This window comes from Heptranchias perlo, unplaced genomic scaffold (genome assembly GCF_035084215.1).
Source record: "Heptranchias perlo isolate sHepPer1 unplaced genomic scaffold, sHepPer1.hap1 HAP1_SCAFFOLD_413, whole genome shotgun sequence".
NCBI classification, from domain to species: Eukaryota; Metazoa; Chordata; class Chondrichthyes; order Hexanchiformes; family Hexanchidae; genus Heptranchias; species Heptranchias perlo.
Genome location: NW_027139425.1, coordinates 137,579 through 162,692, shown reverse-complemented (window position 1 = coordinate 162,692; position 25,114 = coordinate 137,579). Strand labels below are relative to the sequence as shown.

The following is a 25,114-nucleotide window of genomic DNA, read 5'->3' as shown; positions in this document are numbered from 1 at the left end:
AGAGCCGTGGAGGCAGGGTCAGTGAATATTTTTAAGGCTGAGTTAGATAGATTCCTGATTAACAGGGGAGTCAAAGGTTATAGCAGGTGGATGGGAAAGTAGGGTTGAGGTCACAATCAGATCAGCCTTGATCTTATCAAATGGCAGAGGGGCCGAATGGCCTACTCCTGCTCTTAATTCGTAGGTTCTGATGCTGTTTTTCTCACTTCTTAGAAATATCACACTTGTTTTTCATCACTGCTGTATTATTTTTAAATCAGTTATTTTATTATTTCCTGTATTTTTTTTATGAACCTGAAGTATTTATATTACCTGTGACACTATTTGTGACCTGGACTTTGTTCTCGTCCCTTTTTCTTATCAGTGAGCTATTTTCCCTTTTATTATTATTTCTGCCCGAGCCCTCCCCGTACCCCAGGACCCCCCCCTCGGACTCACTCACCCGGGGGCAGGCGGCTCTCGAAGCAGATCTCGAACATGTCGTAGTCGTCAGTGGTGAAGGCGATTTTGCCCTTCGTCGCCTCCTCCTTAGAGTACAGGATGTGGCCGGAGGAGTCCGTCACCTGGGGGTGGGGAAACAGAGAGGTTACACCCTGGCTCCAGCCCAGAACTGTCCCCCACAGCTCCCTCCCCACACCACCCTCCCAATGGTGGAAAGGTACAAAAAGATCATTAAAAAGGATAATGGAACGTTGGCCTTTATCTCGAGGGCTGGAATACAAAGAGGTGGAAGTTATATTACAGCTGGACAGAGCTCTGGTCAGACCCCATCTGGAGACACTGCGTCCAGTTCTGGGCACCGTCCCCTCAGGAAGGATATATCGGCCTTGGAGGGGGTGCAGCGCAGATTCACCAGAATGATACCGGGGCTAAAAGGGTTAAATTACGAGGACAGGTTGCAGAGACGAGGCTTGTATTCCCTCGAGTGTCGAAGATTAAGGGGTGATCGAATCGAGGGGTTTAAGATGATTAAAGGATTTGATGGGGTCGATAGAGAGAAACTATTTCCTCTGGTGGGGGGGGTCCAGAACAAGGGGGAATAATCTTAAAATTAGAGCCCGGCCGTTCAGGGGTGATGTCAGGAAGCATTTCTTCACACAAAGGGGAGTGGGAATCTGGAACTCTCTCCCCCGGAAAAGGGGGAGGCCGGGGGTCAATTGAAAATTTCAAAACTGAGATTGATGGATTTTTGTTGGGTGAGGGGATTAAAGGGAATGGAACCAAGGGGGGAAATGGAGTGAAATACAAATCAGACATGGTCGGACTGAATGGGGGACATGGTCGGACTGAATGGGGGGCAAGGTCGGACTGAATGGGGGGACAAGGTCGGACTGAATGGGGGGACAAGGTCGGACTGAATGGGGGGACATGGTCGGACTGAATGGGGGGACATGATCGAACTGAATGGGGGACAAGCTCCCTCCTCCCCCCCTCCTCTCCCCCCCCCTTGAGGTGGGGGCGGGCGGCCGGCTGTTCGCTCAGCTCGGACTCTCCGCTCACCAGCCTGTCCTTGTGGATCTCCTCCCGCAGACACTTCCTGGCGTTGGACGGCAGCTGGAAGGAGATGGCGCCGGCGGCCAGCAGCTGGTTCAGGGCGGCGAGGGGCAGGAACAGGGCGGGGGGAGGAGGTGAGGGCCTGAGGCCGGGGACTGGGAGTCGGGGAGGGGCCTGAGGCCGGGGACTGGGAGTCGGGGAGGGGCCTGAGGCCGGGGACTGGGAGTCGGGGAGGGGCCTGAGGCCGGGGACTGGGAGTCGGGGAGGGGCCTGAGGCCGGGGACTGGGAGTCGGGGAGGGGCCTGAGGCCGGGGACTGGGAGTCGGGGAGGGGGCTGAGGCCGGGGACTGGGAGTCGGGGAGGGGGCTGAGGCCGGGGACTGGGAGTCGGGGAGGGGGCTGAGGCCGGGGACTGGGAGTCGGGGAGGGGCCTGAGGCCGGGGACTGGGAGTCGGGGAGGGGGCTGAGGCCGGGGACTGGGAGTCGGGGAGGGGCCTGAGGCCGGGGACTGGGAGTCGGGGAGGGGCCTGAGGCCGGGGACTGGGAGTCGGGGAGGGGCCTGAGGCCGGGGACTGGGAGTCGGGGAGGGGCCTGAGGCCGGGGACTGGGAGTCGGGGAGGGGCCTGAGGCCGGGGACTGGGAGTCGGGGAGGGCCTGAGGCCGGGGACTGGGAGTCGGGCCTGAGGCCGCTCTCGGGTCGCTCGGTTCCTGCGCGGTTTCCAGGGGCAACGGATTCCGGGTCAAGGCCCAGCGACCGTTACTATGGGCGGCCTGGTATTATGGGATGGAGGGAGAGGCCTGTCCCCAACTTTAGTTCTTTCAATGTGGACGCCGGGCGGGGTGGGATGTGTCGGAGGTCCCCGGGGTGTTTGGGTCACGAGGGGAGGGGGGAGACAGGCTGAGGGAGGGGGGAGACAGGCTGAGGGTGGAGGGGACTCGGTTTGAGGTGAGGGAAGAGGGGGAGACAGGCTGAGGGTGGGGGGGACTCGGTTTGGGGTGAGGGAAGAGGGGGAGACAGGCTGAGGGTGGGGGGGACTCGGTTTGGGGTGAGGGAAGAGGGGGAGACAGGCTGAGGGTGGGGGGGGACTCGGTTTGGGGTGAGGGAAGAGGGGGAGACAGGCTGAGGGTGGGGGGACTCGGTTTGGGGTGAGGGAAGAGGGGGAGACAGGCTGAGGGTGGGGGGGACTCGGTTTGGGGTGAGGGAAGAGGGGGAGACAGGCTGAGGGGGGGGGGACTCGGTTTGGGGTGAGGGAAGAGGGGGAGACAGGCTGAGGGTGGGGGGACTCGGTTTGGGGTGAGGGAAGAGGGGGAGACAGGCTGAGGGTGGAGGGAACTCGGTTTGGGGTGAGGGAAGAGGGGGAGACAGGCTGAGGGTGGGGGGGACTCGGTTTGGGGTGAGGGAAGAGGGGGAGACAGGCTGAGGGTGGGGGGGACTCGGTTTGGGGTGAGGGAAGAGGGGGAGACAGGCTGAGGGTGGGGGGACTCGGTTTGGGGTGAGGGAAGAGGGGGAGACAGGCTGAGGGTGGGGGGGACTCGGTTTGGGGTGAGGGAAGAGGGGGAGACAGGCTGAGGGTGGGGGGGACTCAGTTTGGGGTGAGGGAAGAGGGGGAGACAGGCTGTGAGGGTTTCAAATCAGTAAAATAGGTCCTTGAAATGTGGCTCATTCCAGCAGACAGGTCTCCTGGTCAAACCAGTCCTGCCCTGGGCTGTCCCTGGATTAACATGAGAATGGACAGGTCCCTGAGGGAGACACATTGAGATTCAGTCTAATATCTCAAATGATGTGGAGATGCCGGTGATGGACTGGGGTGGACAAATGTCAGGAATCTTACAACACCAGGTTATAGTCCAACAGTTTCATTTGAAAATCACAAGCTTTCGGAGGCTTTCTCCTTTGTCCGGTGAGTGTGGGATTCCATGAAAGGCACCGCTTTATAGTCAGAGCACAATGCCTGGTGATTACAGATAATCTTTCCAACTGCCCGTTGTCAAGGCAATCAAAGGATTCGAATAGTGTTCAGACAGAGAGACGTTACATACGGGACTACTGAATATACTGATTGTCCCGTATGTAACGTCTCTCTGTCTGAACACTATTCGAATCCTTTGATTGCCTTGACAACGGGCAGTTGGAAAGATTATCTGTAATCACCAGGCATTGTGCTCTGACTATGGAATCCCACACTCACCTGACAAAGGAGAAAGCCTCCGAAAGCTTGTGATTTTCAAATGAAACTGTTGGACTATAACCTGGTGTTGTAAGATTCCTTACAGAATATCTCAAAGGCTGAAGTGGAGAGCTCCCCGGGGGTAGGGGATGGCCGTGTGTCTCGTCCCAAACCCTCCCCATGGGCGGGGACAATCTCTCAGTCTGCTGGGGTCCTCCAGCTTGTCCTGAGTGTATTTCTCTCTCTGTCTCTCTCCCAACTTTTCTCTCTCTTTGGATTCTCTGGTTTGTAACCGGGATTTGTGTCTCAGTGTTGGGGCTGAGGGATTGTCGTTGTAACTGGGAGAGGGAGGGGGGAGAGAGGGGGGAGAGAGGGGGAGTGGGAGGAGAGGAAGCTCTGGGCTCTTGCTGTGCCTTTTTAATCCCTTGCTTTTGTGTTGTAATCAATTCCCTCTCTCTCTCTCTCTCCCCTCAGGAAACTTTTCGATGAAATGCTGCAAGGAGATGATCCAGAAAGAGACATTTTGTGAGAAGGAGGAGGATGAGGGGGAATCCTGGGCCAAGAATCGTTCTCTCCGCTGGGGACTGACTGACTGAGACCTTCACCGCAGCCTGGACCCAATGGGGGTCACGTGAGTAATGTCTGGGTTACTCTGGGATCACTGGGATATTCAGGGGACATTGGGGGATCACTGGGACATTCTGGGGACACTGGGATGACACTGGGGGATCACTGATATTCTGGGGACACTGGGGGATCACTGGGACATTCTGGGGACACTGGAGGATCACTGGGACATTCTGGGGACACTGGAGGATCACTGGGACATTGTACAGGAGCTGACTCTGAGACACACACTGACCGTCTGACAGTGCAGCGCTCCCTCAGTACCGACCGTCCAACAGAATATCACCATCTGTTCGAGCCCAAATTCCTCCCTTCGTTCACTGCAAGTGCAACTTTTCAGAAATAACACAAAGTGGATCAAACTATTATTCAGAGGCTGACAATGTGACATATCTCGGGTCTTAATTGAAATTAAAAGCTCTTTCAGGGAGCGTCCTGCAGCACCCAGAGGGCCGAAATGTGAAAACAGCCTCCAAATGTTTTCTTAGTTTGAAGTTTAATTTTTGAAAAGGTCACCGACAACTCAGAAAGAAATCGTGTTAATTCCGAAGCCATTTTGGGCCCCCATGTGAAATTGTATTGTAATGGAACCACACAGACACATGGGGAAGCTCGGGAGCAAACGGATTGGAATTTGAGATTTTAATCCCATATTCATTTGTGGTACAGCTCAGCTCAATTCAAACCCAATGTCTGTGCAAGGGACACGTGTCTCCTGACTGTACAGTCTGTGTGTGTGTGTGGGTGTGTGTGTGTGTGTCTCAGTCTCACTGGTCCCATAACATAACTTTAAAGCAGTAAAATTAACCAGAACCTGCTCCAAAGACAAAACCGATCCAGATCATGAAGGTGTGATGATTTCCTCCTTCTCTCTGCTCTGTTGGTGGGAGGCTCATTTCCAGTCCCAGGTATTTGTCTGTTCCCCATGTCTGATGGGTTGGTTCGTGTGAACAGTTTGTCAGAGAGTGTTTCACTGCCTCAGGGTGTTGACAGAGAGAGAGAGAGAAGCAGCTCCCATCCTGGTCTGAAAGACCCAGTCAATGAGAGATTTATAAAACAATCCAGCCCAGTGCAGTTAAACCTTGTCCCCCATTAATCCAAACACACCATATTGTGAGCAAAATTCAATATTTCACAGGGCCAGTGAGTCCCAGACACGGATTGTACCCACCTCCCTAAACGAAACTCAACTCCTTACTTTAAAAAGTGTCTGTCAAAACACAGCCCGTTTAGGGACTGAACCCCTCAAATAAACGTTACACTCAACATTGCAATCTCTCAGTGAATCATTCCCTTTTACCCACTGTGTGCTGTACATGTACAGGAGCTGACACTGAGGCACACACGGGCCGTACAGTACCAGACAGGAGTGAATCGTTCCCTTTTACCCACTGTGTACTGTACATGTACAGGAGCTGACACTGAGACACACACGGGCCGTACAGTACCAGACAGGAGTGAATCGTTCCCTTTTACCCACTGTGTGCTGTACATGTACAGGAGCCGATACTGAGACACACACGGGCCGTACCGTACCTGAGTACTTTTCAATCAAGAGAAATTCAGAGAGACAGCAGAGAGAGAGGGGCAGAGAGAGAGAAAAGGACAGAGAGAGAGGGGGGCGAGAGGCAGAGAGAGAGAGAGAGAAAAAGGTAGAGCGGGGAGAGAGTCAGAGAGAGAAAGACAGAGAGGGTGAGAGGCAGAAGGAGAGAGGGGGACAGAGAGAGAGAAAAAGAGAGAGGGGCAGAGAGTGAGGGGGAGAGAGGCAGAGAGTGGATTGGTACTGCCTGGTGATTTACCCGATTCCTGCGAGCAGCCAGGCCTCTCTGGGCTGTTTTATGGCTTCTCACCAGCAAGGGGGGGCCCCCATCTCCCACCCACCAATAAACTCTTTCAATCAGATGCTTCCCCTCACCCTCACACATTACCACTGTCGCAAGCCGCACACCCACAACCCACAGGTCACACACACTGGCAGCTATTCAACCATGACAGGCACATCACCCAAACACCCTGCAGGACCCTCACCGACACACGTCCCACTTTCTGGCAGGAGACCCCCTCACACTCTCTCTCCCCCTCGCTCTGTCTTTTTCTCTCACTCTCTGTTCCTCTATCTTTCTCTGCCTCGATCCCCGCTCTGTCATTTTCTCTCTCTCTCGATCTCTCTGCCTCTCTCTCTGTTATTCTCTCTCTCTCCCCCCACTCTCTCTGTCTTTTTCTGTCTCTGCCTCTCTCTCTCTCTCTCTCTCTTTGCCTCTCTGCCCTTCTCTCTCTGCCCTTCTCTCTCTGCCCTTCTCTCTCTGCCCTTCTCTCTCTGCCCTTCTCTCTCTGCCCTTCTCTCTCTGCCCTTCTCTCTCTGCCCTTCTCTCTCTGCCCTTCTCTCTCTGCCCTTCTCTCTCTGCCCTTCTCTCTCTGCCCTTCTCTCTCTGCCCTTCTCTCTCTGCCCTTCTCTCTCTGCCCTTCTCTCTCTGCCCTTCTCTCTCTGCCCTTCTCTCTCTGCCCTTCTCTCTCTGCCCTTCTCTCTCTGCCCTTCTCTCTCTGCCCTTCTCTCTCTGCCCTTCTCTCTCTGCCCTTCTCTCTCTGCCCTTCTCTCTCTGCCCTTCTCTCTCTGCCCTTCTCTCTCTGCCCTTCTCTCTCTGCCCTTCTCTCTCTGCCCTTCTCTCTCTGCCCTTCTCTCTCTGCCCTTCTCTCTCTGCCCTTCTCTCTCTGCCCTTCTCTCTCTGCCCTTCTCTCTCTGCCCTTCTCTCTCTGCCCTTCTCTCTCTGCCCTTCTCTCTCTGCCCTTCTCTCTCTGCCCTTCTCTCTCTGCCCTTCTCTCTCTGCCCTTCTCTCTCTGCCCTTCTCTCTCTGCCCTTCTCTCTCTGCCCTTCTCTCTCTGCCCTTCTCTCTCTGCCCTTCTCTCTCTGCCCTTCTCTCTCTGCCCTTCTCTCTCTGCCCTTCTCTCTCTGCCCTTCTCTCTCTGCCCTTCTCTCTCTGCCCTTCTCTCTCTGCCCTTCTCTCTCTGCCCTTCTCTCTCTGCCCTTCTCTCTCTGCCCTTCTCTCTCTGCCCTTCTCTCTCTGCCCTTCTCTCTCTGCCCTTCTCTCTCTGCCCTTCTCTCTCTGCCCTTCTCTCTCTGCCCTTCTCTCTCTGCCCTTCTCTCTCTGCCCTTCTCTCTCTGCCCTTCTCTCTCTGCCCTTCTCTCTCTGCCCTTCTCTCTCTGCCCTTCTCTCTCTGCCCTTCTCTCTCTGCCCTTCTCTCTCTGCCCTTCTCTCTCTGCCCTTCTCTCTCTGCCCTTCTCTCTCTGCCCTTCTCTCTCTGCCCTTCTCTCTCTGCCCTTCTCTCTCTGCCCTTCTCTCTCTGCCCTTCTCTCTCTGCCCTTCTCTCTCTGCCCTTCTCTCTCTGCCCTTCTCTCTCTGCCCTTCTCTCTCTGCCCTTCTCTCTCTGCCCTTCTCTCTCTGCCCTTCTCTCTCTGCCCTTCTCTCTCTGCCCTTCTCTCTCTGCCCTTCTCTCTCTGCCCTTCTCTCTCTGCCCTTCTCTCTCTGCCCTTCTCTCTCTGCCCTTCTCTCTCTGCCCTTCTCTCTCTGCCCTTCTCTCTCTGCCCTTCTCTCTCTGCCCTTCTCTCTCTGCCCTTCTCTCTCTGCCCTTCTCTCTCTGCCCTTCTCTCTCTGCCCTTCTCTCTCTGCCCTTCTCTCTCTGCCCTTCTCTCTCTGCCCTTCTCTCTCTGCCCTTCTCTCTCTGCCCTTCTCTCTCTGCCCTTCTCTCTCTGCCCTTCTCTCTCTGCCCTTCTCTCTCTGCCCTTCTCTCTCTGTCTCTCTGTCCCTCTGCCTCTTTACCCCTCTCTCTGTCTCGCTCTCTCTGCCTCTCTCGCCCTGTCTTTGCCTTTTTCTCTGTCTCTCTCTCGTTCTCTTTCTATCTCTCTCCCCCTCGCTCTCTTTCTCTCTCTCTCTGTTTTTCTCACTACCTATCTGTCCCCCTCGCTGTCTCTCTGCCGATCTCCCACTCTCCCGCTGTGTTTTTCGCAGTCTGTCTCTCTGTCTCCCCCCTTTGCCTCTTTCTCCCTCTGCCTCTTTCTCCCTCTGCCTCTTTCTCCCTCTGCCTCTTTCTCCCGCTGCCTCTTTCTCCCGCTGCCTCTTTCTCCCGCTGCCTCTTTCTCCCGCTGCCTCTTTCTCCCGCTGCCTCTTTCTCCCTCTGCCTCTTTCTCCCTCTGCCTCTTTCTCCCTCTGCCTCTTTCTCCCTCTGCCTCTTTCTCCCTCTGCCTCTTTCTCCCTCTGCCTCTTTCTCCCTCTGCCTCTTTCTCCCTCTGCCTCTTTCTCCCTCTGCCTCTTTCTCCCTCTGCCTCTTTCTCCCTCTGCCTCTCTCCCGCTCTCTCTGCCTCTCTCCCGCTCTCTCTGCCTCTCTCCCGCTCTCTCTGCCTCTCTCCCGCTCTCTCTGCCTCTCTCCCGCTCTCTCTGCCTCTCTCCCGCTCTCTCTGCCTCTCTCCCGCTCTCTCTGCCTCTCTCCCGCTCTCTCTGCCTCTCTCCCGCTCTCTCTGCCTCTCTCCCGCTCTCTCTGCCTCTCTCCCGCTCTCTCTGCCTCTCTCCCGCTCTCTCTGCCTCTCTCCCGCTCTCTCTGCCTCTCTCCCGCTCTCTCTGCCTCTCTCCCGCTCTCTCTGCCTCTCTCCCGCTCTCTCTGCCTCTCTCCCGCTCTCTCTGCCTCTCTCCCGCTCTCTCTGCCTCTCTCCCGCTCTCTCTGCCTCTCTCCCGCTCTCTCTGCCTCTCTCCCGCTCTCTCTGCCTCTCTCCCGCTCTCTCTGCCTCTCTCCCGCTCTCTCTGCCTCTCTCCCGCTCTCTCTGCCTCTCTCCCGCTCTCTCTGCCTCTCTCCCGCTCTCTCTGCCTCTCTCCCGCTCTCTCTGCCTCTCTCCCGCTCTCTCTGCCTCTCTCCCGCTCTCTCTGCCTCTCTCCCGCTCTCTCTGCCTCTCTCCCGCTCTCTCTGCCTCTCTCCCGCTCTCTCTGCCTCTCTCCCGCTCTCTCTGCCTCTCTCCCGCTCTCTCTGCCTCTCTCCCGCTCTCTCTGCCTCTCTCCCGCTCTCTCTGCCTCTCTCCCGCTCTCTCTGCCTCTCTCCCGCTCTCTCTGCCTCTCTCCCGCTCTCTCTGCCTCTCTCCCGCTCTCTCTGCCTCTGTCCTTCGCTCTCTCTGCCTCTGTCCTTCGCTCTCTCTGCCTCTGTCCTTCGCTCTCTCTGCCTCTGTCCTTCGCTCTCTCTGCCTCTGTCCTTCGCTCTCTCTGCCTCTGTCCTTCGCTCTCTCTGCCTCTGTCCTTCGCTCTCTCTGCCTCTGTCCTTCGCTCTCTCTGCCTCTGTCCTTCGCTCTCTCTGCCTCTGTCCTTCGCTCTCTCTGCCTCTGTCCTTCGCTCTCTCTGCCTCTGTCCTTCGCTCTCTCTGCCCTTCGCTCTCTCTGCCCTTCGCTCTCTCTGCCCTTCGCTCTCTCTGCCCTTCGCTCTCTCTGCCCTTCGCTCTCTCTGCCCTTCGCTCTCTCTGCCCTTCGCTCTCTCTGCCCTTCGCTCTCTCTGTCCTTCGCTCTCTCTGTCCTTCGCTCTCTCTGTCCTTCGCTCTCTCTGTCCTTCGCTCTCTCTGTCCTTCGCTCTCTCTGTCCTTCGCTCTCTCTGTCCTTCGCTCTCTCTGTCCTTCGCTCTCTCTGTCCTTCGCTCTCTCTGTCCTTCGCTCTCTCTGTCCTTCGCTCTCTCTGTCCTTCGCTCTCTCTGTCCTTCGCTCTCTCTGTCCTTCGCTCTCTCTGTCCTTCGCTCTCTCTGTCCTTCGCTCTCTCTGTCCTTCGCTCTCTCTGTCCTTCGCTCTCTCTGTCCTTCGCTCTCTCTGTCCTTCGCTCTCTCTGTCCTTCGCTCTCTCTGTCCTTCGCTCTCTCTGTCCTTCGCTCTCTCTGTCCTTCGCTCTCTCTGTCCTTCGCTCTCTCTGTCCTTCGCTCTCTCTGTCCTTCGCTCTCTCTGTCCTTCGCTCTCTCTGTCCTTCGCTCTCTCTGTCCTTCGCTCTCTCTGTCCTTCGCTCTCTCTGTCCTTCGCTCTCTCTGTCCTTCGCTCTCTCTGTCCTTCGCTCTCTCTGTCCTTCGCTCTCTCTGTCCTTCGCTCTCTCTGTCCTTCGCTCTCTCTGTCCTTCGCTCTCTCTGTCCTTCGCTCTCTCTGTCCTTCGCTCTCTCTGTCCTTCGCTCTCTCTGTCCTTCGCTCTCTCTGTCCTTCGCTCTCTCTGTCCTTCGCTCTCTCTGTCCTTCGCTCTCTCTGTCCTTCGCTCTCTCTGTCCTTCGCTCTCTCTGTCCTTCGCTCTCTCTGTCCTTCGCTCTCTCTGTCCTTCGCTCTCTCTGTCCTTCGCTCTCTCTGTCCTTCGCTCTCTCTGTCCTTCGCTCTCTCTGTCCTTCGCTCTCTCTGTCCTTCGCTCTCTCTGTCCTTCGCTCTCTCTGTCCTTCGCTCTCTCTGTCCTTCGCTCTCTCTGTCCTTCGCTCTCTCTGTCCTTCGCTCTCTCTGTCCTTCGCTCTCTCTGTCCTTCGCTCTCTCTGTCCTTCGCTCTCTCTGTCCTTCGCTCTCTCTGTCCTTCGCTCTCTCTGTCCTTCGCTCTCTCTGTCCTTCGCTCTCTCTGTCCTTCGCTCTCTCTGTCCTTCGCTCTCTCTGTCCTTCGCTCTCTCTGTCCTTCGCTCTCTCTGTCCTTCGCTCTCTCTGTCCTTCGCTCTCTCTGTCCTTCGCTCTCTCTGTCCTTCGCTCTCTCTGTCCTTCGCTCTCTCTGTCCTTCGCTCTCTCTGTCCTTCGCTCTCTCTGTCCTTCGCTCTCTCTGTCCTTCGCTCTCTCTGTCCTTCGCTCTCTCTGTCCTTCGCTCTCTCTGTCCTTCGCTCTCTCTGTCCTTCGCTCTCTCTGTCCTTCGCTCTCTCTGTCCTTCGCTCTCTCTGTCCTTCGCTCTCTCTGTCCTTCGCTCTCTCTGTCCTTCGCTCTCTCTGTCCTTCGCTCTCTCTGTCCTTCGCTCTCTCTGTCCTTCGCTCTCTCTGTCCTTCGCTCTCTCTGTCCTTCGCTCTCTCTGTCCTTCGCTCTCTCTGTCCTTCGCTCTCTCTGTCCTTCGCTCTCTCTGTCCTTCGCTCTCTCTGTCCTTCGCTCTCTCTGTCCTTCGCTCTCTCTGTCCTTCGCTCTCTCTGTCCTTCGCTCTCTCTGTCCTTCGCTCTCTCTGTCCTTCGCTCTCTCTGTCCTTCGCTCTCTCTGTCCTTCGCTCTCTCTGTCCTTCGCTCTCTCTGTCCTTCGCTCTCTCTGTCCTTCGCTCTCTCTGTCCTTCGCTCTCTCTGTCCTTCGCTCTCTCTGTCCTTCGCTCTCTCTGTCCCTCTCGCCCTGTCTTTGCCTTTTTCTCTGTCTCTCTCTCGCTCTCTTTCTATCTCTCTCCCCCTCGCTCTCTTTCTCTCTCTCTCTCTCTGTTTTTCTCACTACCTATCTGTCCCCCTCGCTGTCTCTCTGCCTATCTCCCACTCTCCCGCTGTGTTTTTCGCTGTCTCTCTCTGTCTCTCTCTGTCTCTCTCTCTCTCTCTGTCTCTCTCTCTCTCTCTCTCTCTGTCTCTCTCTCTCTCTCTCTCTCTGTCTCTCTCTCTCCATCTCTCTCTGTGTGCTGTACATGTACAGGAGCTGACACTGAGACACACACGGGCCGTACAGTACCAGACAGGAGTGAATCGTTCCCTTTTACCCACTGTGTACTGTACATGTACAGGAGCTGACACTGAGACACACACGGGCCGTACAGTACCAGACAGGAGTGAATCGTTCCCTTTAACCCACCATGTGCTGTACATGTACAGGAGCTGACACTGAGACACACAGTAACAAACTTTATATGGTATCAGAAGTTAACCCCTTACATGCTGTTTCTAGCAATACAAAAATATAAGTTAAAGAAGATGGTGGGGAGGGCAGGAATGCTGTGGACCCAATCGCTCATCTCTGCCCAGCTCCGTCATGCCAGAATATCAGCATCTGTTCGAGCCCAAATTCCTCCCTTCATTCATTACAAGTGCAACTTTTCAGAAATAACACAAAGTGGATCAAACTATTATTCAGAGGCTGACAATGTGACATATCTCGGGTCTTAACTGAAATTAAAAGCTCTTTCAGGGAGTGTCCTGCAGCACCCAGAGGGCCCAAATGTGAAAACAGCCTCCAAATGTTTTCTTAGTTTGAAGTTTAATTTTTGAAAAGGTCACTGACAACTCAGAAAGAAATCGTGTTAATTCCGAAGCCATTTTGGGCCCTCATGTGAAATTGTATTGTAATGGAACCACACAGACACATGGGGAAGCTCGGGAGCAAACTGATTGGAATTTGAGATTTTAATCCCATATTCATTTGTGGCACAGCTCAGCTCAATTCAAACCCAATGTCTGTGCAAGGATCACGTGTCTCCTGACTGTACAGTCTGTGTGTGTGTGTGTGTCTCAGTCTCACTGGTCCCATAACATAACTTTAAAGCAGTAAAATTAACCCGAACCTGCTCCAATGACAAAACCGATCCAGATCTTGAAGGTGTGATGATTTCCTCCTTCTCTCTGCTCTGTTGGTGGGAGGCTCATTTCCAGTCCCAGGTATTTGTATATTCCCCATGTCTGATGGGTTGGTTCCTGTGAACAGTTTGTCAGAGAGTGTTTCACTGCCTCAGGGTGTTTACAGAGAGAGAGAGAGAAGCAGCTCCCATCCTGGTCTGAAAGACCCAGTCAATGAGAGATTTATAAAAACAATCCAGCCCAGTGGAGTTAAACCTTGTCCCCTATTAATCCAAACACACCATATTGTAAGCAAAATTCAATATTCACAGGGCCAGTGAGTCCCAGACACGGATTGTACCCACCTCCCAAAACTAAACTCAACTCCTTATTTTAAAAAGCGTCTGTCAAAACACAGCCCGATTAGGGACTGAACCCCTCAAATAACCGTTACACTCAACATTGCAATCTCTCAGTGAATCGTTCCTTTTTACCCACCGTGTGCTGTACATGTACAGGAGCTCACACTGAGACACACACGGGCCGTACAGTACCAGACAGGAGTGAATCGTTCCCTTTTACCCACTGTGTGCTGTACATGTACAGGAGCTGACACTGAGACACACACGGGCCGTACAGTACCAGACAGGAGTGAATCGTTCCCCTTTACCCACTGTGTGCTGTACATGGACAGGAGCTGACACTGAGACACACACGGGCCGTACAGTACCAGACAGGAGTGAATCGTTCCCTTTTACCCACTGTGTGCTGTACATGTACAGGAGCTGACACTGAGACACACACGGGCCGTACAGTACCAGACAGGAGTGAATCGTTCCCCTTTACCCACTGTGTGCTGTACATGGACAGGAGCTGACACTGAGACACACACGGGCCGTACAGTACCAGACAGGAGTGAATCGTTCCCTTTTACCCACTCTGTGCTGTACATGTACAGGAGCTGACACTGAGACACACACGGGCCGTACAGTACCAGACAGGAGTGAATCGTTCCCTTTTACCCACTCTGTGCTGTACATGTACAGGAGCTGACACTGAGACACACACGGGCCGTACAGTACCAGACAGGAGTGAATCGTTCCCTTTTACCCACTCTGTGCTGTACACGTACAGTACAGTTGTGGTGGTGGTTGTTCTGGTGGCCCAAACGCAAAGGCCGCCGCTCTGGCATCGCTCTGGGATCCCCGGCTGCACCCTGGCCTCACTCTGGGCTGACTGGGTGCACTCTGGGACCCCGGCATCACTCTGGGGTCACTGGGACATTCTGGGGTCACTGCGGGATCACTGGGGACACTCTGTCGGCCGCTTGCCGCCATCTGATAAGATGGCGGCGGCGGCCATTTTTTCCAAGATGGTGGCCGCGCCGGCCGCCATTTTGTCCAAGACGGACTCTGCGCTTGCCTCCATTTTGTCCAAGCTGGCTTCATTTATTATATAAATAATTGAAAAGTTTAAAATGTAATATAAATAACTCAATATTTTAATTCATTTAATAAATAATGAATTGCTTATTTTATTATATCAATAATTAAATTGTTTTCAAGTGTTTAATTTATTATATGAATACTTCAAATGTTTCATTTATTATAAAGAGAATTCAATAGTTTAAATTATTCGATTGATTAATTTATTCTGTAAATAACCAAGAGTTTAATTTATTGTATAAAAAATTCAATAGCTAAATTTATTATGTAAATAGTTCAATTGTTTAATATTTTATAAATAATTCAAGTGTTTAATTTTTATGTAAATTATTGAATTGTTTAATTTATTATATGAATAATTAAATTGATATATTTGATAAATAATTCAGTAGTTTAATTATATAATAATTGAAGTGTATAATTTACTCTATAAATAGCTCCGTTGTTTAATTTATTATTTAAATAATTCAACTGTTTCATTTATTATCTAAATAATTCAACTGTTTCATTTATTATATAAATAATTCAATAGTTTAATTCATTATATAAATAATCAATTGTTTAATGTCTTACATAACTACGTCAGTTGTTAAATTAAACTATTCAATTATTTTCATAATAAATTAAGTATCCAAATAATTCAATAGTTTAATTTATTATATAATAATGCATGTCTAATTTATTATATAAAAAATCAATTGTTTAATTTATTATATAAATAATTCAAGTGTTAAATTTATTCTATGAAGAAACAATGGTTTAATTCATTATACAAATAACCAATTATATGGTTTAGTTTATTATATAAATAATCCAAGTGTTAAAATTATTATATAAAGAGGTCAAGTGTTTAAATTATATAATTAATTCAAAGGTTTAACTTATCATACAAAGATTCAAGTGTTTATTTAAGCATCTTAATAATCCATTATTTAATTTATTGAATGAAGAATTTCAAAACGTTATTTATGATATAAACAATCAAGTGTTTCATTTATTATATAAATAATCAAGTGTTTCATTTATTATAAATAATTCAAAGGTTTAATTCATTACACACAATCAATTGTTGACTTTATTACATAAAGAAGTCTCGTGTTTAATTTATTATATAAATAATTCAACTAAATATTGAATTCTTTATATAATAAATTAAATGAAGGAATATTTATATAATGAATTAAACTATTGAATTATTTCTATGATAAATTAAACTAATTGTTCATGTAATAAATTAAACAATTGATTATTTAATGAATTGAACTATTCAATTATTTATGAAATGAATTGAACGATTGAATTATTTATATTATAAATTAAACACTTGAATTATCTGCTTCCAATGTTTTTGTTTTTCGGCCTGATATTAAGATCATCAATGGCGGCTGCATCACCCAGCATGCAGCGCGGTTCAGATTGTGCCCCATCTGAATCAATGGAGCCCAGCGCGCAGGCGCAGTAGTGACTCATTACCGGTCAGTGTGTCCTGAGCATGCGCGGCCAGTCGAGGCTGCGGGAGGAGCGCGTTCGGTGCAGGTCAGAGGATCGGAGCAAGAGGCTCAATAAACCCCGGGGCCCGGGTCCGGGCTCAGGCCCAGGCTCAGGCTTTACAAACCCCGAGTGCGGCCCCAGACCCGAATATAAAACAGTGAACATTATCCCCCCCTCACTACCCGCCGGGAAATGAAGGGGAAATGGGGATCGGTCAGGGAGCGTCTGTAAATGAAGGAGAAATGGTGATCGGTCAGGGAGCGTCTGTAAATGAAGGAGAAAGGGTGATCGGTCAGGGAGCGTCTGTAAATGAAGGAGAAATGGTGATCGGTCAGGGAGCGTCTGAAAATGAAGGAGAAATGGCGATCGGTCAGGGAACGTCTGTAAATGAAGGAGAAATGGTGATCGGTCAGGGAGCGTCTGCAAATGAAGGAGAAATGGTGATCGGTCAGGGAGCGTCTGAAAATGAAGGAGAAATGGCGATCGGTCAGGGAACGTCTGTAAATGAAGGAGAAATGGTGATCGGTCAGGGAGCGTCTGTAAATGAAGGAGAAATGGTGATCGGTCAGGGAGCGTCTTTAAATAAAGGAGAAATGGTGATCTCGAAATCTTCAGTCATCCAGGGAGCTCTGGCTTTGGATGCTGTTCCTTTCCTCCTCGTGGGAATCTGTCTACTCTGTACCCAAACCAACTCCTCCTTGAAGGCCTCCCACTGTTCAATTACTGTTCTGCCTGCCAATTTTTGATTCCAATCCACCTGGACAAGATCCCTTTTTAACTCACTGGAATTAGCCCTCCTCCAGTTAAGAATTTTCACATTTGACTGTCCCCTGTCCTTTTCCATAACTGTTCTAAACCGAATGAGATTATGATCATTGCTGCCCCACTGAAACATGCTCCACCTGCCCCACTTCATTCTTCACACCGAGCCCACTGCTGTGCTCACACTCTCACACTCACTCTCTCACACTCACTCTCTCACATTCACTCTCTCACACTCACTCACTCTCTCACCCTTTCACTCATGGTTTCGGGCCACTGAAAGATGATGCGATGGGTTTGGATTTCAGCACAGGGAGGAGGGAGAGTGTGTGGGACGGGGATTTACAGCTTTGAGTAATGAGAGAGGAAATAATGTTCCATAGAAAGTAGAGCTATCTGATCTGAATTTCTATCCTGTAATTACATTGATAACTTTTATAAACTCCTTTTACAGGGGAGGATTTACAGAGGGAAACTCAAATCAAAGATCACGTCAAGATCTGACAGAGTCACTCGATTCATCAGGACCTGAATATCATCGGCCTTTGAATGTGGAAGGAGAAATGTTTGTCTGTTCTATCCGTGGGAGAAGATTTCAAACATCAGTGTGAGTGGAAAAGCACCGAGACACACACACACCCGAGTGAGAGTGTTCCAGTGCACTGACTGTGGAAAGAGCTTTCCCCAATTACACAGCCAGAAAAAACATCACACCATTCACAGCGGGGAGAAACCGTACACGTGTTCTGTGTGTGGACGAGGCTTCAACTGATCGTCCAACCTGGAGAGACACAAGGACACCCGGACCACGGAGAAACCGTGGAAATGTGGGGACTGTGGGAAGGGATTCAATTACCCTTCAGAGCTGGAAACTCATCGACGCAATCACACTGGGGAGAGGCCGTTCACCTGCTCCGTGTGTGGGAAGGGATTCACTCAGTCATCCGACCTGCTGAAACACCAGCGAGTTCACACTGGGGAGAGACCTTTTCAATGTTCTGACTGTGAGAAGAGGTTTAAAAGCAAAACTGATCTCATGAGACACCAGCGTACTCACACTGGGGAGAGGCCGTTCACCTGCTCTGTGTGTGGGAAAGGATTCACTCAGTCATCCGCCCTGCTGACACACCAGCGAGTTCACACTGGGGAGAGACCTTTTAAATGTTCTGACTGTGAGAAGAGGTTTAAAAGCAAATTTAATCTGCTGAAACACCAACGCACTCACACTGGGGAGAGGCCGTTCACCTGCTCCGTGTGTGGGAAAGGATTCACTCAGTCATCCGCCCTGCTGACACACCAGCGAGTTCACACTGGGGAGAGACCTTTTAAATGTTCTGACTGTGAGAAGAGGTTTAAAAGCAAATTTAATCTGCTGAAACACCAACGCACTCACCAGCGAGTTCACACGAGGGAGAGGCCGTTCTCCTGCTCTGTGTGAAAGAAGAGATTCACTCGGTCATCCCTCCTTCTGTCACACCAGCGAGTTCACACTGAAGAGAGACCTTTCAATGTTCTGACTGTGAGAAAAGATTTTAAATCAGAAACGAACTGCTGAGACATCGACACACTCACACTGGGGAGAGACTGTTCACCTGCTCCATGTGTGGGAAGAGATTCACTCGATCATCCCACCTTCTGAAACATCAACTTGTTGACACTATTGAGTGACCTTTTAACTCAGTGACTGTGAGAAGAGCTTTAAATGCAGAAATGAACTGCTGACACATCAACGCATGCCCATTGGTTGAGAGACTGTTCACCTGCTCCGTGTGTGGGAAGGGATTCACTCAGTCATCACACGTGCTGAGACTCCAGTGAGTTCACATATGACTGCAGGGGTTGGATTCTGCTGTTAATCCCATCCAGGACTGAACCATGTTCATTCTGACAGTTGGGGTTTGTTTCTCCTGATGTTAATAACCCCGATAACTGGGCTAGAGTTTAATATTCTGGATATCTGTTAAATAAATCAGCTTTGTTTTAAACCCTTGTTGTAGATTTTGGTCTTTCCCACCTGAGTGTTTAGCATCACCTGACTGGAGCTCAGAAAGGACAATCTGGGGGGAGGATCGTCCGGTGGGAACAGAACTTCAGCCTGGACACAGTCCTTCAGGGCCACACTGAGAGGGGCAAACGGCACTTTGGTCTTTCTCGTCTCTCTTCACTGACAGCAAAGTCACCGTGTGGCGTCCAGTCTAAAAATGACCGTGGTCATTATTCTATGAAGATTTAACCTGTTTGTGCGACAGTCCTGAGTCTTCCATTTAAGGCAGGCGTTGACTCATTTAAAATAAACCCATTTAAAATAAATGATTTAAAGTCTGAATTAAAATAGCAGAGGGAGGAGTTCACAGGAGCCTGTTAACTGCTGGTACAATTATACAACAGTCATTTGATCTCCAGATAAAGAAGGACCTGCAGTGTGTTTCCAGAATTCCCGGTTTTATTGATGTGTGCGTGTTATTTATTTATTTATTTTTTTATTCGTTCACGGGATGTGGGCGTCGCTGGCAAGGCCGGCATTTATTGCCCATCCCTAATTGCCCTTGAGAAGGTGGTGGTGAGCCGCCTTCTTGAACCGCTGCAGTCCGTGTGGTGACGGTTCTCCCACAGTGCTGTTAGGAAGGGAGTTCCAGGATTTTGACCCAGCGACAATGAAGGAACGGCGATATATTTCCAAGTCGGGATGGTGTGTGACTTGGAGGGGAACGTGCAGGTGGTGTTGTTCCCATGCGCCTGCTGCCCTTGTCCTTCTAGGTGGTAGAGGTCGCGGGTTTGGGAGGTGCTGTCGAAGAAGCCTTGGCGAGTTGCTGCAGTGCATCCTGTGGATGGTGCACACTGCAGCCACAGTGCGCCGGTGGTGAAGGGAGTGAATGTTTAGGGTGGTGGATGGGGTGCCAATCAAGCGGGCTGCTTTATCTTGGATGGTGTCGAGCTTCTTGAGTGTTGTTGGAGCTGCACTCATCCAGGCAAGTGGAGAGTATTCCATCACACTCCTGACTTGTAGATGTCAGAAAGGCTTTGGGGAGTCAGGAGGTGAGTCACTCGCCGCAGAATACCCAGCCTCTGACCTGCTCTCGTAGCCACAGTATTTATATGGCTGGTCCAGTTCAGTTTCTGGTCAATGGTGACCCCCAGGATGTTGATGGTGGGGGATTCGGCGATGGTAATGCCGTTGAATGTCAAGGGGAGGTGGTTAGACTCTCTCTTGTTGGAGATGGTCATTGCCTGGCACTTATCTGGCGCGAATGTTACTTGCCACTTATCAGCCCAAGCCTGGATGTTGTCCAGGTCTTGCTGCATGCAGGCTCGGACTTCTTCATTATCTGAGGGGTTGCGAATGGAACTGAACACTGTGCAGTCATCAGCGAACATCCCCATTTCTGACCTTATGATGGAGGGAAGGTCATTGATGAAGCAGCTGAAGATGGTTTGGCCGAGGACACTGCCCTGAGGAACTCCTGCAGCAATGCCCTGGGGCTGAGATGATTGGCCTCCAACAACCACTGCCATCTTCCTTTGTGCCAGGTATGACTCCAGCCACTGGAGAGTTTTCCCCCTGATTCCCATTGACTTCAATTTTACTCGGGCTCCTTGGTGCCACACTCGGTCAAATGCTGCCTTGATGTCAAGGGCAGTCACTCTCACCTCACCTCTGGAATTCAGCTCTTTTGTCCATGTTTGGACCAAGGCTGCAATGAGGTCTGGAGCCGAGTGGTCCTGGCGGAACCCAAACTGAGCATCGGTGAGCAGGTTATTGGTGAGCAAGTGCCGCTTGATAGCATTGTCGACGACACCTTCCATCACTTTGCTGATGATTGAGAGCAGACTGATGGGGCGGTAATTGGCCGGATTGGATTTCAGAGGGCAATTCAGAATCAATCACGTTGCTGTGGGTCTGGAGTCACATATAGGCCAGACCGGGTAAGGGCGGCAGGCTTCCTTCCCGAAAGGACATTAGTGAACCAGCTGGGTTTTTACGACAATCCGGCAGTTTCATGGCCATCATTACTGATACTAGTATTTTAATTCCAGATTTTTTTATTTAATTAATTGAATTTAAATTCGCCAGCTGCCGTGGCGGGATTTGAACTCATGACTCTGGATTTTAGTCCAGGCCTGCTGGATTACGAGCCCAGTAACATAACCACTCTGCTACCGTACCCGGTACACCAGGATCACTAAAAATACACGACCCGGACCATCCACAGGGTGGGGGCGATCCCGACAGTTACTCTGGGATCACTCCCACTGCGGAACTCCACCACTGACCCTGCTGAAGGTTGCAGGCTCAGGGAGTGGGGCCTCCAGGAGTGGACTGTAAGATAGCTGACAAAGATATGCTGAGGTACCAGAGGAATCCTTACTAAGGAACCGTCTGGGGTTTTACCTCTCAGTGTGGGTCTAGCGGTGAATGATTCCTGACTCCCCGAACTGTCTTACATTTAACCCAGATCAGATCAGGATGAATTCAGTTTACAGGAGAATTGGGTCAAATATCACCCACAATCGAGGGAGACAAAAGCAGCCATTAGAGAAGCTCAGAGATCTTTGGAAAAGAAGATGGTGCCCAATTCTGAGAATAATAGCAAATGTCTTTCCAGCTCCGTCAGGAGTCAGAAGACCATTAAAGATGCTTTAGGGCCACTGAAAGACAGTTCAGGACAGATTCCCGGGCGATGGCAGAGCTGTTGAATGACTATTTCTCATCAGTCTACACTCCTGTGGATGATGTTCAGATTCCAGCTGTGGGATGTGCTGTCAACAATAACATCATAAATATTAAAATAGAATGGGATGTCACTTTGGATAAAATATGAACTCTCAAAATGCATTGTGCTCCAGGTCCAGATGATATCCACCCCCGGGTGTTTAAAGAGATGGGACAGGTGCTCTGTGAGCCCCTTGCCTGTATCTTCAACAGCTCAATAGAGTCAGGGATTGTCCCCTGAGATTGGAAGGCAGCTCACATAGTTCCCATTTTCATTAAAGGGGACAAATCAGAGCCGGGGAATGACAGGCCCATCAGTGTGACCTCGATCAGAGGGAAGATGCTTGAAGGGATCCTAAGAGATGCTGTTTATGATCACGGGGAAAGAGAGGGAGCCATTCGAGATACTCAACACGGCTTCTGGGAAAGAAAATGGTGTCTGACAAACTTGCTTGAGTTTTTTGAAGAAGTTGCTGGGTTAGTGGATGAGGGTAATCCGGTTCACATTGTCTATCTCAGGGATGTCAAACTCATTTCCTATGGTGAACCTGACCCGATATCCTGGCACTTGGCCTGGGCCACATTCAGCAAAAGTTATTAAACTAGAAATAGATGAAGATGAACTATATTGGTATTTACTTACATTTAGATTTTATTTACAGCTACTGCTGCTCCCGATACCTGGCACCTCTGAGCTTGAACTATTGCACCAACATTTAGAGTAAATGACTGGGCTGAGGCCTGTCTTGGATAAAAACATGAGGACCACTTGTCATTACAGAACTGTGTGCCCCAAACACTAACCGTGGAAGTGAATTCCACAGACTGCCTACTCCCTATGTAAAGAAGTTTCTCTTGACGACTGCTCTAAAACAGAGAGTGGGGTTAATTGTAGCGACTCACACTGTATAAGGTGGAAAGTGGGGCTCCACAAGGATTGGTTCTGGGACCACTGTTCACAATTCACATCAACGAATTGGACTCGGGAATCGGAAGTACAATTTCAAAATTTACAGATGACACCAGATTGGCGGGGTGGGGTGGAGTTTGGATAATTTTGATGAAGATTGCGACCAAATACAAAATACATTAATAAACTTGCAAAATGGGTGTATAATTGGCCGATGAATTTTAATGCAGATGACAGTGAAGTGGAGCATTTTGGTAGCAAGAATTTGGAAATTGTGCCCTGTATCCCCAAGTCCAAGTCATTAATGTACATCAAGGAAAGCAGTGGTCCCAGCACCGACCCCTGGGGAACACCACTGTACACCTCCCTCCATTCCGAAAAACAACCGTCCACCACTGCACTCTGTTTCCTGTTATTTAGCCAATTCTGTATCCATGCTGCTACTGCCCCTTTTATTCCATGGGCTTCAATCTTGATGACAAACCCATTATGCGGCACTTTATCTGACGCCTTTTCGAAGTCCACACACACCACATTAACTGCATTGCCCTCATCTACTCTCTGTTACCTCATCAAAAAACTGTATCAATTTAATTAAACACGATTTGCCTTTAACAAATCCGTGCTGGCTTTCCCTAATCCTTGTCCAATTGACTGCTAATTCTGTCCCGGATTATCGTTGCTCGAACTTTCTCCACTACCGAGGTTAAATTGACTGGTCAGTAGTTGCTGGATTTTTTCTTTCACCCTTTCTTGAACAGGGGTGTAACATTTGCAATTCTCCAGTCCTCTGGCATCACCCCCATATCTAAGGATGTTTGGAGGTTTTTTGCCAGTACCTCTGCAATTTCCACCGTTACTTCCCTCAGCAACCGAGGATGCATCCCATCCGGACCAGATGACGGATCTACTTTAAGTGCAGCTAGCCTTTCCAGTACCTCCTCTTTATAAATTTTTAGCCAATCCAGTATCTCGACAACATCTTCCTTTACTGACACTCTGGCAGTGTCTTCTTCCTTGGGAAAGACAGATGCAATGTATTTATTTAGTACCTCCGCCATGCCCACTGCCTCCCACTGCTACTAATTTGTTATAATCTGGGCCAGTGGTGCAATGGATAACGCATTAGGTTCGATTCCTACCTGGCTTGGATTTTTTTAATGCAAAGTTTTATGGCATTCAATACCTTGCAAGCTGTCCTATTTGGTGGTGCTGCCTGGCTCCATACCTGGTAAGTGCCTTCTCAGTGCAGCAAGCAGTGCATCAGTGTCATAATCTGAAGGGCTTGAATTCAATCTTCAGAGAAGGCATCAAGGATTACGAAGCTTTTTTTCCATCTCTCACCTCATCTTTCCATCTTTGCTGCATAGCAAAATCAAGAACTTTTGCTTACTGCAGCACATCAAAAGATTTGCTGCCCCTTGATCTCTCTGTACCCAAACACACAGTGAAGTTTAGGAAGTCCATGGGCGATGGACTCACTGACAACACTCTTGTTTCTGTATAATTGCAGCAAGACAAACGGTGAGTGGAGAATATAATCAACGATCCCGCTACTGATCACAGGCCAAGTGAGCGCTCCACCAGTTGAGCTAATTCCTCGTTTGCTGTTTGTAAATCACCTCTCACAGTTCCTGCCTCACACTCGCCTTCAAGCTGCTCCGAGACCAGCAGAGAAATCTTGCCTTGGGTTTCCGCTCCCTGAATATATTAAATACTTTGCTCCAATCGGCGGTATCGAGCATCAGCAAGTGAGGAACAGCAGAACGGGAAGCCACAGTAATCATGAGTGATGCTGAGAAGAGCCCGAGCCTGCGGAAGGAAGACGAGGTCACCGGAAAGCAACAGCCGCCCGAGCTCGAGGAGCAGCGAGAGCCCTGACTGACTGATCAAAGACCATTTTGCCTGAAATTGAGGGCGATTTGAAGTGTTGCTGCTCAAAGGCACTCCCTGCTGGTGAGCAGAGGGAAATGCTCGAGTGAAACAGCCGTGCTCGGGCAGACACAGAAAGCTTTCAGGTTTTGGAAAGGAGAAGAGGTGTCTTGTGCCTGAGTGGCAACATGTTAATCTGTGAGCTGCCTGTGAAGTTCAGAGAGTGACCTTGAGGTAATTGCTGCTTATTCCAAAATCACACTCACTCCTTCGAGCCGGAATTGAACCAGCGACCTAAGGATGACTTTATTTTGTTTTATTCACTACAGTCCTCCGCTCTACCAGCTGAGCTATCGAAGGGAAGCGATAAACAGTGCTGTCTTTGGTGATTGTTCACCGTGCGCCTGTTGACACGTTCAGACTCGTGGAGTCCGGTGCTGATCGAAGACTTCTTTTGCCTGAAAGCGAGAGCTGAGTGTTTTGAAGTATTGCTGCTCAAAAGCGCTCCCTGCTGGTGAGCAGAGGCAGAGCAGCCTTGTTTGGGCAGACACAGAAAGTTTTCAGGTTTGAGAAAGGAAAAGAGGCGTCCTGTGCCTTCATGGCAACACGTTAATCTGTGAGGTGCCTGTAAAGTTAAGAGAGCGACCTTGAACTAATTGCTGCTTATTGCAAAATCACACGTTCTCCTTCGAGCAGGAATTGAACAAATGACGGAAGGATGACTTTGTCTTATTTTCCACGACAGTCTTGTCGCTCGACCAGCTGAGGTATCGAAGGGAAGCGGCAAAAATGTTTCACTTTGGTGATTGTTCACCGTGCACCTTTGACACACCCGGACTCGTGGATTTCCTCCAATAATCCCTGCTGTCTGTCCTGAATTAATCCATTTTATCCCTGCACTGTGTTATTTCCTCCAATAATCCCTGCTGTCTGTCCTGAATTAATCCATTTTATCCTACACTGTGTTATTTCCTCCAATATTCCCTGCTGTCTGTCCTCAATTAATCCATTTTATCCCTACACTGTGTTATTTCCTCCAATAATCCCTGCTGTCTGTCCTGAATTAATCCATTTTATCCCTGCACTGTGTTATTTCCTCCAATAATCCCTGCTATCTGTCCTGAATTAATCCATTTTATCCCTACACTGTGTTATTTTCTCCAATAAT

The 25,114-nt window shown here is 50.1% G+C and overlaps 1 protein-coding gene and 1 non-coding gene across 2 annotated transcripts in view; both read right to left on the bottom strand.

Annotated features, from left to right (window-relative positions):
• LOC137312259 (uncharacterized) overlaps positions 1-25,114 on the bottom strand; it is a 100,953-nt gene that overhangs the window by 6,027 nt on the left and 69,812 nt on the right. The window contains exons 3-4 of the mRNA XM_067978876.1: positions 1,501-2,248; positions 443-563 (exon numbers count right to left, since the gene is read on the bottom strand). Coding sequence (XP_067834977.1) covers positions 443-563; positions 1,501-2,248 — 869 coding nt within the window. The remainder of the gene's footprint in view (positions 1-442; positions 564-1,500; positions 2,249-25,114) is intronic.
• trnay-gua (transfer RNA tyrosine (anticodon GUA)) lies at positions 24,213-24,306 on the bottom strand. Its single transcript has 2 exons — positions 24,270-24,306; positions 24,213-24,248 (listed from the first exon to the last, which is right to left on the bottom strand). It is a non-coding gene; the product is annotated as a tRNA-Tyr (tRNA).